The sequence below is a fragment of the Coregonus lavaretus genome (genome assembly GCF_964263955.1).
Source record: "Coregonus lavaretus genome assembly, chromosome: 19".
Lineage (NCBI taxonomy): Eukaryota > Metazoa > Chordata > Actinopteri > Salmoniformes > Salmonidae > Coregonus > Coregonus lavaretus.
Genome location: NC_140006.1, coordinates 3,423,565 through 3,440,889, shown reverse-complemented (window position 1 = coordinate 3,440,889; position 17,325 = coordinate 3,423,565). Strand labels below are relative to the sequence as shown.

The 17,325-nt window shown below is 39.2% G+C and overlaps 1 protein-coding gene and 2 pseudogenes across 3 annotated transcripts in view; all 3 read right to left on the bottom strand.

Moving 5' to 3' along the window:
- Nucleotides 1-1,301: 1,301 nt before the first annotated feature.
- On the bottom strand, nt 1,302-4,503 carry LOC311146496 (cyclin-dependent kinase inhibitor 1B-like). The gene is made up of 3 exons (XM_084182999.1): nt 3,940-4,503; nt 3,368-3,490; nt 1,302-2,771 (listed from the first exon to the last, which is right to left on the bottom strand). Exons 1-2 carry the CDS (start codon nt 4,403-4,405, stop codon nt 3,375-3,377), a joined length of 582 nt encoding a protein of 193 aa, XP_084039125.1. The 5' UTR covers nt 4,406-4,503; the 3' UTR covers nt 1,302-2,771; nt 3,368-3,374.
- A 2,054-nt stretch (nt 4,504-6,557) lies between these two features.
- Nucleotides 6,558-13,074, bottom strand: LOC311146497 (cysteine-rich DPF motif domain-containing protein 1-like; annotated as a pseudogene). Its single transcript, XR_014615605.1, has 3 exons — nt 12,963-13,074; nt 12,576-12,687; nt 6,558-6,776 (listed from the first exon to the last, which is right to left on the bottom strand). The product of XR_014615605.1 is annotated as a cysteine-rich DPF motif domain-containing protein 1-like (transcript).
- A 1,399-nt stretch (nt 13,075-14,473) lies between these two features.
- Nucleotides 14,474-17,325, bottom strand: part of LOC311146915 (peroxisome proliferator-activated receptor alpha-like) — a 37,493-nt pseudogene continuing 34,641 nt past the window's right edge. The window contains exon 7 of the transcript in view: nt 14,474-14,685. The product of the transcript in view is annotated as a peroxisome proliferator-activated receptor alpha-like (transcript). The remainder of the gene's footprint in view (nt 14,686-17,325) is intronic.

Sequence of the window (17,325 nt, the reverse complement as noted above, 5' to 3'; positions counted from 1 at the left end):
TCGATCCCCGGGACCACCCATACGTAAAAATGTATGCACACATGACTGTAAGTCGCTTTGGATAAAAGCGTCTGCTAAATGGCATATTATTATTATTATTACTACAGTACCCTACTGTATGCAATGTCTGCCATTCCTATTTAGACCATACTCACTCCATAAACATTTGAAAGTACCACTAAATATTAGATAAATGTACCAATGCAGAATAACTATTAACTAGCTATTGCAGAATATGATCCGGGCATTACATGTGTGTACACTACACACACAGGTGTTATAACTGTGCTGTTAACGAATCTATTCTATTCCTCCATGTGTCTGTCCAACCTGAAGTAGTTTTTCCTCATCTCTCTATGCACACATCACTGTTGTTTGTTTTCTTCCTCATATATTTTGCTTTCTTTCACTGCAAAAGAAAGTCATCACAGGCACAGTTCTATTCACATTTTACACTGTAGTACTCCTGCTTGTATGAGCAAAAAGAGGCACTCCAGTCTGGCCAGCCAATGAAAGTCCTTGGGGGTGTGCTCCTCGAAAAGAACATGCTGTCCTGACCTAAGTTAACTCCGTTCAAACCTGGCTACAGTGAAAGCCAACCTAAGTGGCTGTCATAAGTGGTGTGCTTTTCTTAATGCGTGCCTGATTGGAGAAAGCGAGTGTCAATAACAGTTTTTTCACCCGTACCGTGGTATAGGATGTGCCCTGAGTATGCGTGTTATCGAGAGTCGAATGGCGCGTAAATCAGCCCAAGATGTGTAATAGTGAGAGTTGTGCGTAATTGTTGTGATACCACATGAGAAATGTGTATATTGCGATGGTTGTAAAGTACCTAGACACACTAGTTTAGTTTGCACATTACAAATTAGGTTGGTTACCTTATCTCTCTGCAGTGCGAGTTACGTGTAATTGAAGTCCAATGATTTATTTTTTTGCACATTCTCTTGAGCGTGTCTTGTGGAATCTATGGCGATTTCAATTCAAAAGAATCTCTTCACTCAATAAACAGTAACGTCATGCATTTCTGCAACTGTAGCATTATGCATGGATCAAAAGTTGCAACTAGTCATTGTCCTTTCAAATAAGGACCCCTTGGGCTCACATTCTGCTGCGCCACTATCATTTCTGGGTGACTAGTCTATACGCGTGTTTTTACACATTATCAACCATATCTCATAACTAATACCTTTACTAGCCTACTGCCGAGGTTGGCCCTGGCACACTATAGCCTAAATTAAACAATGTATAGCATACTGTGACAGTGTTGACATATGGAGGAAAATTAATGTGCACATAATATGTAACTTTGAAAATAATAAGTCATTTTTTATTTAACCAAATATTTTTTTTTAAATCAAATTATTGCCGGTTTCAGAGACACAATACAAAATATACAGGTATATTTTTAATTAGGCTCAGTTTTGCAACCTTTTGTATCCAAAAACATTTTTTAAAGTATTTACATAACAATGCACAAAAAATGCCACTTTGGATATCGATACAACCACAAAAACCTGAACAGAAATAAGTTACTATAATTTTTACAAGGAAATATACAAAAGGTACACTTCAAAGTTTTACACAGACATGCTGTACATGCAGTGTACCTTTTATCTGTCTGTCCTCCTCAAAGATGATAATTATTTCCTTTGTGTGGTCTATATAGTGCCATGTCATGCTCAACATGAATTCAACACAAAATAAGAGGCAAATTGTTGATTCACATATTTATGTTTGCAAAGTGCCAGGTGGTTACAACACATCTGAGTGTAGGCTACTCTGGTCAAACTGGACCACATTATGAATACGTTAAAGGAAACCAACTGATTTTAGGGTGGCATAATAATAATTAATACAGCAAAATGGGAACTCACATTTTCTAACTTTTACCAATAATTTGTAACTATGCCATGAATAAGCCCTACTCATTTAATTATTTTTCCAAAAAAAAAAGACAAATGTTGAAACTTTGGCAGGATCTTTCCCTTTCTCAGTAGGAAAACGTACTAATAATATATTATTTGCATGTAAACTTTTATCTAGTTAGGTCATGTAACATAGAAGTCCTTCTGATTGACAGTATGACCTTAGTGTAATGTTGGGTCAATTACATTCAAATTCAGTCAATTCAGGATGTAAACTAAAATTCTAAATATTTTCTCTCATTGAAAAGCATTGAGGAAAATTGGAAATGGAATCTGACTTTCAGTTTACTTCATCAATTGAAATAGAATTGACCCCAACCCTAATGACCAGCTTTTGAATAATAGGCCTTCACACTATGTACTACCACTGAACACTGCATAAAGCCATAAAACAGAAACAACTGATTATTTGATGAGATACTCTCAAAAACCCTGATTTAGAAATAATCTGCATTTATAACTATCAATTATACCTGAACAAGGATATCATATGACCACTTTTACAAACAATATATTTTTGAAAACTGCACAGCAATTCTTCAAGACACTTATTTTATCAACATAATAATATTATGTTTTATGTGCTACATATGAAACATACGTAGTAAAAAATAAAACTGAGCAAAAAGGGAAAAACATCCAGTTTTTGCACACTGCTACATTTTCTGCTTTTGAGGCGATTGGATTAAATTGAGTGCCAAAACATTAGTGTAAATATTCAGTGCTTGCACAGCCTCCCTCCCTCCTAAAGACAGGCCATTTTGTATCCTGTCTCCTCTTCTATCGCTCGTCTCTTCTTCAGGTCCTGAAGTACAGTATTCAATGAAAAAGGAGGACTTCTCAGCGCTGTGGGGAAAACAAATTCATATTAGCTCTGTTCACAGAAGGGGTTATGGGTACATAGCCCGAAGGTTATAACACATGCATAGTAAAGACAGTTTAGTTGTCCAGTATCATGCATTGTGTATTCTGTTGAAGCAAGCAAAACAGTGCAAAGGCGTACATTAAATGTCAACATGTCACTCAAGACAGACTACTGCAGAGAGAGCAGCAGCTTGCAGAGCTCATTCTCTTGAAAACAACCCTTCCTCGTGCAAAGCCTGATGATGAGGTGTTACTACTGTTCTGCACTTGAACTAGGCTTGCTTAAGTTAATATTAGACCAGATAGCTGGGGAATTTACCAGTGTGTCATCTACACTTTTTAACCCTTTTTGAACATCTCACTATGGCTTCACGTTTAAAATCTAACATAGGCTTCACAACTGAAATGTTTATGTTTATAATAAGGTTGTTAGAACAACCGGGTTATGCTCCAGGACATTCTAATTCCACATGAACAAATAACATTACTCAGAGGTTGTCATTCACACGTCATTTTACACTCACTTGACAGTAGACATTGGAAATGCATGATGATGATGATGATGATGAAGTTCTTACCTTGGTATTAGTGTTCATGTGTCCTGGAATCGTTTTTGCTGGGTGTCTGCTCTACTGACTTTGACCCAACTTCATCATCTTCACTGGAATGCAACTTTTTTCTTGTACTTGTACTTTGCAGTTCTGATAAAAAATTAAATAATATTTAAAGACATGTCAGTAAACTGTTTTTCGTGAAAAAGCTAATTTCCCTCCCTGTTGAATAGTTCAGAAATTAAGTTTATCATCAAGCTAAACAGCCAAGTGGTTATATAATCATGCTATTCATTAGGCCAGAGCAGAACACACATTCAAAACTGAAGACGAGGAAGAAATCAAAGTATTAAATAGCCTGACACACAAAGCGTGTCTTTCTGAAAAGAAAGTATCGACGGAATCTAGAGGTGCGCGGTACAAAGTATAGGCTTTCTGCGACATTGTATCAGTGCAGTGACGCAGAATTGTTATACAATCTCGCAGATTGTAACAATTTATTTCGACTGTGCCATATTGTGCGGAGGAGACTGGCTGAATTGTTGTCGATTGGTTAACTCTAAAATCCTCAAGTCAATTTTCAAAACTGCATCATTTACCTGGATTTGCAGGTCTTTTCCTTTCCCCGATGTGAGAGTGGTGACAATCCGCCTGCCTCTCGCTCTTCTCGGTCTCCTCGGATTGCTCAACCCCGTTTGCAGGACAGCTCGGTCGGACTCGGTAATCATGATTCCCGTTATGGTCCACATTTCCAGAGGACCAGCCTCGCTTGTGAGGCGGTCTGGTGTAAAAGTCAGGCAGGTCACTGCTTTTCATGGGTTCCCATTTATAATCTCCCTGGGGAAGGGGCTCGTCGTTTAGGAAATCATAATTCCATTTGTCAATAGATGCCTTCTCCATCTCGTTCATTTGAACCAAACACTCCCTCCTAAATTCGTCGTGATCCACCGATCCGAAAAGATTTCTGCGAATCGGGGTTTTCGTGTGATCCGTCGGACGCGGATCCACCCTTTCCAACGTCGGACTCCCATTCGAAAGACTAACATTTGACATTTTGTTGCACATATGAAAACGACCCTATGTCGCGACGGTTTATCCCAAAAAACAAGTATTCCTTTTAAATAAGCGACCTGGATCACAAGTTAGAGACGCATGCATAGCATCCGTAAAACTGCCAACGTGATTCCCCCTCCAAGCGAAAAACAATCTGCCCGTCTAGTGAAGGCTTAGTTCTGTTAGTTCCGTAGTCAAATGGAAGAAAACAACCAAGTCATCTGTGCTGTACCAAAGATGATGGATATACTGACAAGATACATGTCTCTCCGCCCTAACAATGGGAGTCGTTGTCCACAAAGCGGCACGGCGGGCTGTCTAGCTCCCGCCTATCCTTTCTTTGGATTGGTGGATACATCTCATTATTCTAATCATTTTTTAAATATTCGATGAGGGTTGTTGACGTCAACCGCCTGTACTGAATTGGGAGAGAGGCTATGCTAATAGCCTAATTTCATTAATATGCATAGCCATCTCGAGACATTTTACATTTTAGTCATTTAGCAGACGCTCTTTCCAGAGCGACTTACAGTTAGTGAGTGCATACATTTTCATACTGGACAACTCCAATATAAAGTGTTTTTCCTTAAAGTTGCCGGGATGTCACGTGTCTTTCTTATATCAGTAAACTCGTAACAACTTAAGCATTACGAAACTTATATCTGATCAAATTAACCTCACTTAGCAAATAAGCCATACATTTTTATGTTGACCAAATTCGACATTCTCATTGACTTCCATAAAAAACGCATTGCTTGTTTGGCGAACCAACGAAAACCGCCCCCTGCTGGACGGAGACAGGTGTTTTTTCCGAGTTTGGCCTCTCTCTTTCTCTCGCTGGCTGGACCCAATGTGGCATTAGAGAGGAACTGCTATTGTGGGAAACAGATTGGCAGGTAAGGCTATTCAAACAGAAAATTAGCTTAATTGGTTTAAGAACATGGAACCGCCCATATTTATTTCTTAAAGGTGAACGTGGCTGTAGGAATATTGTATTTTTAGAATTTAAACAGATCAACCCATTGTGATAATAAAAATGTAATACCATTTTAAAGTTATTAATAAGTGGCCATGTCTAAAGTAATAACCTAGTAATAGTCTAGGTAGTTGAATAAAGTAATATTTGTATTATTCTTTATGCACCTATATTTTATTGGTTTATGACAAAAGAAAGTTGATGGCAGTCTCTTATGAACAGTCATAGAATGACACTTTCTGTCAGTTTTTGGAGCAAGGGTAGGAGATTTTTGTTTGGAATTGTCTCCCTAAAGAGCGGGGAGAGATAGGGAAGGGTTTTGTGGAATTATACCTGTCCTACATTTGGCAATGTTGGGTTCAGGGTTCAACATCTCCAATATGACAATTTTGTTTGTTCTTTTTAAACCTGCCTCCAGTCCAGAGTGACATATCCTCAGTGTTAAATACCTTCCATCACAGTTGGCAGCTCGCCTATTGCCAACTGACTTTGGCACAATCTGACTATCACTGCAGTTTAGTGGTTACATTTGCTTATGTACTTGGAGTTCCCTCACTGGGACAATTTAGATTTTGTCCAAAATGGCTCCCTATTCCCTATTTAGTGCATTACTTTCGACCAGGGCCCATGAGGCTTTGGTCAAAAGTAGTGCACTAGTCTAAATGGGGAATAGGGTGCCATTTGGGATACACCGAATGTCCCTTAGGACCAGAGAGTTCTCATTTACTCTGCAAGGTCAACAAGTTAACACATCTTGTTTTATAAACATTGAGGTCATCCATAGAAAAATAGTGTTAGTATCAATGCTTGGGCGGAGCATATTTCATCAAGTGCAAACTACACGTAATTCTGGTAGTATATGTATTTTCAACATATTGTACAATTTTTCCATGTTATACTGAAATATTAAACAAGGTACATTATATATTTTGACGTTGGGACTCCTTGTATTCAGCTGCTGTGAATGAGGGATGTAAGTCTTTACTGATATCTAGTGGTAAAACTGTATATGACACCAACTAGAATCCCTTAGGTGGCCCAGAAGTAATGTTCAGTTCCAACCATTTCTCCCAAAACAGAAACGTGTCTATCCCAGAGGGGTATATCACAAGTGACCAACAGGAGACAGTATCACCCTAAGTGGGAATACTACACGGGTCACTTGACCCCAAGGCAAGCACGCTAGCCACAACCCAGAGAGACATCTCCTAATTGAAAGGCTAGGAGATTTTCCTTCCTGAAGTACCTCCAGAGTCTTTAATTTGTCTCTTGCAGAAATCATGAAACACCTGTCTTTGATGGCTGTTTCTTCTTGGCGAGCTCAGCTTGAATGTGAGGGGGGAACTGGTCTAAGTGTTTGTTCACACACTGCATGCAGAATCGCTTGGTGTAGAAAAGGCTGCAGCCCTGGAAGAAGAGAAACAAAAATAGTAACAAACACTTTTTTTGTTGTTTTTTTTTGTTTTTTGGGGGGGGGGTGGATCAGCTTAATATTGCAGATAGATTGTATCTTCTATCAATATAATTGTCTGCATCACTTCCAATCCCCCATGTTTTATTTTTATTTTTTATATATATATATTCCCCTTTATTACTTTTCAACCCCACCATCCTTTCCCTACTTGGAGTAAATTAGTGAACAACAACGCCCAGGCCTCTACTTCCGGTCTATACTTACTATCTACACCTTATGGACAGAGTTAATTTTACAATAATTCTATATCTATATATAACAAACACATTAAGCAAGCACACTATCCCTGCCACATGTCCAAACTTTTGACTGGTACTGTATGTATTAGGGAGTATTTTTATACACAGAAAATGTATGTAAAATGTATAACACATATGTTAAATGCATCTGAAAATGAATTTTATGTATTTCAAAATGCATTCAGAAATACATTAAAGAATGTATTTTAGAATATACTTTCACATGTTTTTAGTGATATATTTGGTACATACACTACCAGTCAAAAGGTTGGACACACCTACTAATTCCAGGGTTTTTCTTAATTTTTTTTACATTGTAGAATAATAGTGAAGACATAAAAACTATGAAATAAAACATATGGAATCATGTAGTAACCAAAAAAGTGTTAAACAAATCAAAATATATTTTATATTTGAGAATCTTTAAAAAAGCCACCCTTTACCTTGATGACAGCTTTCCACACTCTTGGCATTCTCTCAACAAGCTTCATGAGGTAGTCACCTAGAATGCATTTCAATAACAGGTGTGCCTTGCTAAAAGTTAATTTGTGGGATTTCTTTCCTTCTTAATGCGTTTGAGCCAATCAGTTGTGTTGTGACAAGGTAGGGGGGTATACAGAAGATAGCCCTATTTGGTAAAAGACCAAGTCCATATTATGGCAAGAACAGCTAAAATAAGCAAAGAGAAACGACAGTCCATCATTACTTTAAGACATGAAGGTCAGTCAACACGGAACATTTGCACAACAAGTGCAGTAAAAAAAAACATCAAACGCTATGACTGGCTCTCATGAGCAACGCCTCAGAAATTGCAGCCCAAATAAATGCTTCACAGAGTTCAAGTCACAGACACATCTCAACATCAACTGTTCAGAGGGGACTGTGTGAATCAGGCCTTTATGGTTGAATTGCTGCAAAGAAACCACCACTAAAGGACACCAATAATAAGAAGAGGCCAAGAAACACGAGCAATGGACATTAGACCGGTGGAAACTTGTCCTTTGGTCTGGAGTCCAAATTTGAGATTTTTGGTTCCAACCGCCGTGGCTTTGTGAGACGTGGTGTGGGTGAACGGATGATCTCCGCATGTGTAGTTCCCACCGTAAAGCATGGAAGAGGAGGTGTTATGGTGTGGGGATGCTTTGCTGGTGACACTGTCTGTGATTTATTTAGAATTCAAGGCACACTTAACCAGCATGACTACCACAGCATTCTGCAGCGATACGCCATCCCATCTGGTTTAGGCTTAGTGGGACTATCATTTGGTTTTCAACAGGACAATGACCCAACACACCTTCAGGCTGTGTAAGGGCTATTTTACCAAGAAGGAGAGTGATGGAGTGCTGCATCAAATGACCTGGCCTCCACAATCCCCCGACCTCAACCCAATTGAGATGGTTTGGGATGAGTCGGACAGCAGAGTGAAGGAAAAGAAGCCAACAAGTGCTCAGCATATGTGGGTACTCCTTCAAGACTGTTGAAAAAGCATTCCAGGTGAAGCTAGTTGAGAGAATGCCAAGAATGTGCAAAGCTGTCATTATGGCAAAAAGTGGCTATTTGAAGAATCTCAAATATATTTTGATTTTTTAAACACTTTTTTGGTGTTATTGTGTTATTTCATAGTTTTGATGTCTTCACTATTATTCTACAATGTAGAAAATAGTAAAAATAAAGAAAAACCCTTGAATGAGTAGGTGTGTCCAAACTTTTGACTGGTACTGTATATATGAAAATATATTCAAAAATGTTTTGTCAAATATATTCCAACATGCATTTAAATGTATTTGTAAGAAATATATTCTTTAAATAAAGTGTTTCCCATATAAATAAAAAATATTGTAACAACATGGTCACAGGCTTCACAATGAAACTTCAGTAGGCTATTTGGTATCACATGCACTTATGACAGTCTTATTAAGACCGTAGAACTGACAGTATACAAGCTTAACTTTTAAATCACAGAACACAACATAACACATCAACTGGCATGACAATCAGTCTCACAGGAGACCAAAAAGCACTACGACAAAGCCACGCCCCCAACAAGCTACACCTCCAACTATTCTAATAGGCTGCCGCCGCTACAATATAGTTTTTCTAAATGCATTTTTATTGTACTTGACACATACCAAAAGCACTAACATGCATTTAAATGATTTTAAAAAATGACTACAAATATGATACATTATCGGTCATGTAGTGACTCCACGTCCTTCATGTGCATATGAAAAATTAACAAATGAACTTGACGAGAGCATTGCAAACAACATCCAATGGGCAGAACTTAACGTGTACTGGGTTGTTCCACGAAAATGAGTGCCTTTTGCTCCTTTTTGATATGTTAAGTAGAAATTATGCACGAATATTGAATTTTAAAAGCTTGTTATATGAAATGACGTGCCCTTTAATATAGACCACATGGAAAATTCAATAAATCTGATTTTCAATATTCTGCATTTTGACATGTCCCTCCGTGCATCCTCTGTGATTTCTAGGAAGATTTTAACCCAGTAACCTCATTAATATTCCACGTTTTCACCATCATTGTAAAGCCTTTGTTATTTCATTGCTTTGACAAAGTTATTTCTGAAGATTATTATTTATTTAATGTGATTGTGATTCATTTACATCTGTACCTAATTTTAAGGTCAACCCTGTTACGTGAACTGAACTCTCGTTTTAATATGGTGAAACTATTCCCTTTTAAAATATTTATTTCAAAAGAAACATTGAACATATAATAGTCAAATCATAGTGTAAAAGCTGGTGAGCTGGTTCTACTCTTTTTAGCCATTTTCTAACACGTCAACCCTGTTACCCATAGATAGACAGGCTAGAAATGTTTTAACAATTGCCCCTCCCTGTTGCCCACAACACGCTTCCATTCCTCCTGTCACAAGGGAATTCATGGCTGATTTAACTAGTAATTAACTAGCTGGACGGCCGTTCAAGTGGATTTTTCCCCAGATGTGGAAAATTCCCACTTGGTTACGAACGCACCATAACACCGCTAACCACGCACCATCCAGCAGTACAATCCTGTACATCTAATTGGAAGCACAAGACCTAGACATATTGTGGAGTGTTGTACAATGTATCGTTTTTCTTTAAAATCGATAAAAACTCAAATTAAAATAATAGAAAACAGCCTAGTGCGTACGGCCCAATACATCACTGGGGCCATGCTTCCTGCCATCCAGGACCTATACACTAGGCGGTGTCAGAGGAAGGCCCAAAAAATTGTCAAAGACTCCAGTCACCCAAGTCATAGACTGTCCTCTCTGCTACCGCACGGCAAGCGGTACTGGAGCGCCAAGTCTAGGTCCAAAAGGCTCATTAACAGCTTCTACCCCCAAGCTATAAGACTGCTGAACAATTCATCAAATGGCCACCCAGACTATTTACATTGACCCCCCGCTGCTACTCGCTGTTTATTATCTATGCATAGTCACTTTACCCTAACCTACATGTACAAACTACCTGGACTAACCTGTACCCCCGCACATTGACTCGGTACCGTTACCCCCTGAATATAGCCTCGTTATGTAATTTTGTGTTACTTTTTATTGTTTACTTTAGTTTATTTAGTAAATATTTTCTTAACTCTATTTCTTGAACTGCATTGTTGGTTAAGGGCTTGTAAGTAAGCATTTCACGGTAACCTGTTGTATTCGGCGCATGTTACAAATACATTTGGTTTTGATTTGTGCCCAATTTTTTCCTTTATTTAATTAAGCTTAAGAGGGGCACTTACAACAGTATTTTTTTCCCCTCTCTCTCTCTCTTGAGATGGGAAAACCTGTTTTTTATTAAGTTGACCATGTGATCTTTATGACAATGTTAAAATTAGGTGAAATCAAACGGTTTTTTTTTACTCACCATCACAATTTAAATTATATCACTGCCAAAGTTGTGTCTTGGTGGGTGTAGACTAGATGTCATAGCCATGCATTTCTGGAATATTGTCAGGGCATTACATGCATTTGAGCAAAGATGGAAAAGTACACTACATGACCAAAAGTATGTGGATACCTGCTCGTCAAATATCTAATTCCAAAATCATGGGCATTAATATGGAGTTGGTCCCCCCTTTGCTGCTATAACAGCCTCCACTCTTCTGGGAAGGCTTTCCACTAGATGTTGTAACATTGCTGCGGGGACTTGCTTCCATTCAGCCACAAGAGCATTAGTGAGGTCGGGCACTGATGTTGGGCGATTAGGCCCTGGCTCGCAGTCGACGTTCCAATTCATCCCAAATGTGTTCGATGGGGTGGAGGTCAGGGCTCTGTGCAGGCCAGTCAAGTTCTTCCACAAGGATCTCAACAAACTATTTCTGTATGGACCTAGCTTTGTGCATGGGGACATTGTCATGCTGAAACAGGAAAGGGCCTTCCCCAAACTGTTGCCACAATGTTGAAAGCACAGAATTGTCTAGAATGTAATCTTAATCTGTAGCGTTAAGATTTACCTTCACTGGAACTAAGGGTCCTAGCCCAAACCATGAAAAACAGCCCCAGACCATTATTCCTCCTCCACCAAACTTTACAGTTGGCACTATGCATTGGGACAGGTAGCATTCTCCTGGCATCCACCAAACCAAACCCAGATTCATCCGTTGGACTTCCAGATAGAGTTTAATCACTCCAGAGAACACGTTTCCACTGCTCCAGAGTCCAATGGTGGCGAGCTTTACACCACTCCAGCCGATCCAGCGACACTTGGCATTGCGCATGGTGATCTTAGGCTTGTGTGAGGCTGCTCGGCCATGGAAACCCTCCCGACAAACAGTTATTGTGCTGACGTTGCTTCCAGAGGCAGTTTGGAACTCAGTATTGAATGCTGCAATCGAGGACAGACGATTTATACGTGCTACGCGCCTCAGCGGTCCCGTTCTGTGAGCTTGTGTGGCCTACCACTTCGCGGCTGAGCCGTTGTTGATCCTAGAAGTGTCCACTTCGCAATAACAGCACTTACAGTTGACCGAGGCAGCTCTAGCAGGGCAGATATTTGACGAAATTACTTGTTGAAAAGGTGGCATCCTATGACGGTGCCACGTTGAATGTCACTGAGCTCTTCAGTAAGGCCATTCTACTGCCAATGTTTGTGTATGGAAATTGCATGGCTGTGTGCTTGATTTTATACACCTGTCAGCAAAGGGTGTGGCTGAAATAGACGAATCCACTAATTTGAAGGGGTGTCCACATACTTTTGTATATATAGTGTATGTACATGCATCTCTGGGATACATTTTAAGGCATTACACGCATTTAAGCAAAGATGTGACATTTCAAATGTAACTACATGTATTTGAAATACATTTTATGTGATGTTAAATATATAGAAATGTACTTTTTTCCGTAAGGGTGACTTAGTCAAAATAAAATAACTGGACATTCCATTCTAGGTTATGACATTGACATCATACATTGTATGATGAACAGATTTCAGCCATTTCATGTTCATTATTTTCGGCAATATGAGCAAACAACGTACCGTTCCAACACAAACTGTGATGTGTCACAAACTGCAGTTGGATCCCAGGATAAGGAACCTCTCTCGGTCTGGACTGAAAGGGTCCTTGGTCACAAAACACTCTTCCAACAAGCTGATGGAAAGAAACAAAAACATGATGAGTAAATGCAAGAGCTAACGTTACAACCTTCTGAAAGGTTTACTTTACACCTCATCACTTGACAGTTAACATAGTCATAGACAACACTATAAGTTAGCTAGCTAGGGCCACTAGAGACTCCACTAGACTCTAGAGAAGCCACTAGCCAGGGACCAACTGCATTGCATTCCATGTTAACCAGTAAGCATGAGCAAATATTGAGTTCACACACCTCGCTACGACGCTACTGTTATCAAAACTTTACTCACACAATAGCCCTGGTATTGGGTGGCTTCTGTCCATAGTATGTGAATGGTGTAGATAAACTGCACAAATGGCAAATAAACATATTTTGAGGAACCCCATCTATGCTTGACTCCATTGTTGTGAATGTGAGCATGGTTCTACTTCCTGCTTTGTTTTCTTCATTTGTGGGAAGTGTGCAACAGCATGGTTCTACCACCACGTAGTGGACGGGAGGGATAATGCTGCATCCAAGAGGTCAAGGCCTTCTGTACTTTGCGGTCAATTTTCACTATGGTCAACTGTCTATTTCCAAAAGGAGTACATATTTTTCCGTTAGTTGATTCCTGCAGTAGACCAATATATTAATATACTAATGACATTCAAAGTACTACTTTACAACCAAACTAAGACAATGAAATGTACTTTTTAACATTCTACATCATTTATTTAAAATTAATCAATATCCAATTGATTAATTCACATGACTGAACAACACAGTTGATAACCCCACCAAATTTTAGGTGTATATCACAATGTCTTCCAGCAGTTTCCCTTAGACCTTGGCTAGCAAACCACTGCACAACCGCAAAAGATGATCAGATTTACAGTATTTCAACACTACTTCAGATAAAACATTTTCAAGTTAATGAGATCTATTGTAGCTAGCTATGTCACTGAACGGACTAAGGCAATGGACAGTCAGCGGATCGTCCTGTCCTGAATTTACCAACCATTGTTACTACAAATACACAGAGAGGTATAGAGAAGAGGACCTACCGGTAATTGATATCATTAACCAGACACAATCAATACTTATACTGCATATTGTCATGATGAAATTAGAATATTAGAATATAGTGTAGATATGATATGGTAGAGTTTAAAACACACAGTGTACTTTATTTGTTAAAAACATAACCCTAAACTGCCAGGTAGTTTATGATGGATTATGTGAATATGGTATGAGCAACATATTTATTTTGATAGTGGTATATAGAGAGACACATTTGAAGGGTCACGCATATGCAATTTTTTTTATACAGATGTCCCTTTCACCTTAACTCTCAAATTCTTGAAATATTTTAAAAGTAAAGTATCAAGGAGCTTAACAGAGACTTGGATTTGTTTGTGGTTAAAAATAAATGCTGACATCATCTGCCCTTATGACAGTAATATATTTCCTTTTCTGAGTCCCTGTATATTACCATTGTACAGTACAATAAGTGGTTGTTAAAATTTGGGGATCAATTGCTGGTGAACACATTGTACAAGGATACACATATACTCTTATTTCTATTAACATGAAAGGCTAGAAGAGTGGCTCCATGCATTTGCACCTGGGATCATCCAGGCACCTCTCTGGAGCCACACAGCAGCACATATTATTTTCACTGGTCCAGACCAGCCCAGTCCAACACAGTCCATTTTAGCCCAGCCTAACACAACCTAGTCCAGCACAACCCAACCCATCCCCTCCTAGCTAGTCCATTCCAGCACCACAAGTTATCTTCATCATCTTCATCCTCCCGCCTTCTCAGTACATGTCTCTGTAGATCTCCTGCAGTAATGGCTGCAGAGACGTGTCCTCCGTCTTCTTGATCTCCTGGACCAACTGAGCCTGCTCTGTGACCAGCTCCCGCAGGTCGGCCAATTTCTGCAGCAGTTTGGGTAACAGGAAGGTGTCATCGGGGTGGTTCGCCAGCAGGTGGAGCCGGAGAGCCAGGACGATGCTCTCCTGGAGCTGCTCTACATTAGACACGTTCAAGGGGGAAAGAAGAGATTAATCGACTACTATGACAACGTCTACATGCACACCGATATCCCGTTATTATTCGGGATACTCAAGTATTCTGTTTTTGAGTTGACGCATATAAACATCATATCCAATTTTTTTTTCTAGGTCTAAACTCTCAATTAGAAACACTTTTGTAATCACTAGCTTGGATGGTACTCAAATCAAACAGGTCTCTGCATATAAATACTTAGGGGTATGGTTAGATGATAGGCTTTCTTTTAAAAAACATGTTACTGAATTGGGAAAAAAGCTCAAATTCAAGATAGGGTTCCTTTACAGAAACAGGGCTTGTCTGTCCTCCGTAAATAGAAAACAAATTGTGCAGGCTACTTTTATGTCCGTTTTAGATTATGGTGATATTATCTATATGCATGCATCGGCAAACACATTAAAACCACTGGATGCTATTTACCATTGTGCACTCAGGTTTATCACGGGTGATATTTACAAAACTCATCACTGTTTCCTATATCAACATGTGGGTTGGGCCTCTCTATCTGTGAGGCGAGAGCAACATGCTCTCTTGTTTATTTATAAAGCACTTCTTTTAAAACTACCTCCATTTATATCATCTTTAATTTCCACTAGATATACTAATTTTAAAACCAGATCACAGATGTGGATTACATTAGAGACTTTTGTGGTCTCCACAGAGTTGGGTAGGACTGCCTTCAGTTCCTTTGCACCTTATTTATGGAACAAACTGCAGATCCAACTTAAGTTAGACACTCTGGTGTCCCTTGCCCATTTTAAAAATGTTATGGAGGATCAATATGATGTTGTCTGTGATTGTTTCTGTTGAATTGTGTTTTTGTTTTGTATGTTTGAAATGTTCTTGTCTGTATGTCTAAAACTGTACATGTCAACATGTTTACACAGGGCACAGCCGTAAAAGAGATCCAGGTCTCAGTCTGTTTTTCCCTGTTAAAATAAAGATTAAAAAAAAAAGATATATCCCGTTTACAATAACCCGAAAAAGCTTGTATCCCGGTTATGAGAAACCCGGATAAAATGCCTGGGATATGTTGATTTTAGAAAGGATACTGTGGCATGTAAACATCTTGTCCATTTACTGTGGTTTTTCATGGTCTGCGCAGGCTCAGTTTCACATATTATGGGTGTTGTGTGACGATGTTTTCATCTGATTGTCAAACAAATCACTTAAAAAAGTAGGCAACCTGCGTAGTTCGATCCACCATAATTCCATAATAATTTATTTTGCATATATTCCATACTGGACCACATAGTCTACTGGCTACTTTCCATTGGTACAGGGATACTTGTGAGCGGGATATCAAAGCTTATCCCGAATAAGACCTTAAGCGGGATATGAGCTACTATCTGGAATACTCTGCACACATACTCTGCACAATGTACACGTGGTCTATGACACCATATCTGACTTTACTCAAGTTATGTCTGATTAGTAATGGCCCTGTAATGGCATGGTTAGATGGATCAATGAAACTAAAAAAATAAAAGGATGCCATTTAAGTTATTAAAATCAAGCCTATACTTGATTAAGCAATAATTTATTAATACAATATGTAAGATAACGTTATAATGGTACAATGTGACTTAAATGGTACAGTACAGAAGCACTTTCCACATAACTGAGCCGAGCCGAGCTGTACACTGCAAAAAGTGGGACAACGCTATGGTTCATCTGAAGTGATTTTACTGATTAGAATGATTGGAATTACGCTTTGGTTTGTTAAACCTATTCTATTCAATTTGTCTGAAATCAAATATATAAATTACTTTCCATACCTCATGTGCATGCGCATTGAATAGCGGTGGGGGCAATGTAGTGGCGGCAGCCTATTACAAGAGTTGAGAAGTGTGCAACTGCGGCACGCATTGAGCCGTTCCTGCAATTGGGCATTCCTGCATCTGCAGGAACCTCTCTTTATACTTCTATTGGTCAATTTTTAAGTTAGGACAGGCGGGAGGCGGGGAGCACTCCAGTACAGTAGGTGGTATTAATGCACAATAGCGTTGGATGCCAGCCACGGATAAACCCCACAGAAGAAGGGGTGGGGGGTGACAACGGATAGCTAACATACACTGGAAGACAGTGTCCTTCGCCCCCGCCTGTCGGGCACTGTTTTCCCGTAGTTCTGTTATCAATGGCGAGAGCAGGTGTTTGGCAGGCGGGAGTGAAGGACATTGGATACCGGTGTCACTTCTGCTAGCTAGCAAGGACTCTAGGCGGGGGTGAAAAAACTCAGATAATACTATTATTTCCCTTTTGACCCACATTCAAAAGTCTCACAGGAATGCCCACATGCAGGAATGCACTGAATTGCGGGCTGCAGTTGCACACTATTGGAAGAGTTGGAGGCATGGTTTTTTGGGGGCTTTCAGATTGTTCTTTTTGCGCACCCGTCAGAGTGAATGTCATTCTTGTGAATATGGTCTACCTTATTCATCACTTTAATATAATATATATTATTTGTCCTTGCATAAGTGCACGTGATACACTCTGGAAGAGGAATGCTGATTGGTATAGACTTTGGTTTGTTTAACCTATTCATTTTTTAAAAGTCAAACAATTAATTGACAGTTCAATGTGGTGTTTTAAATTGAAT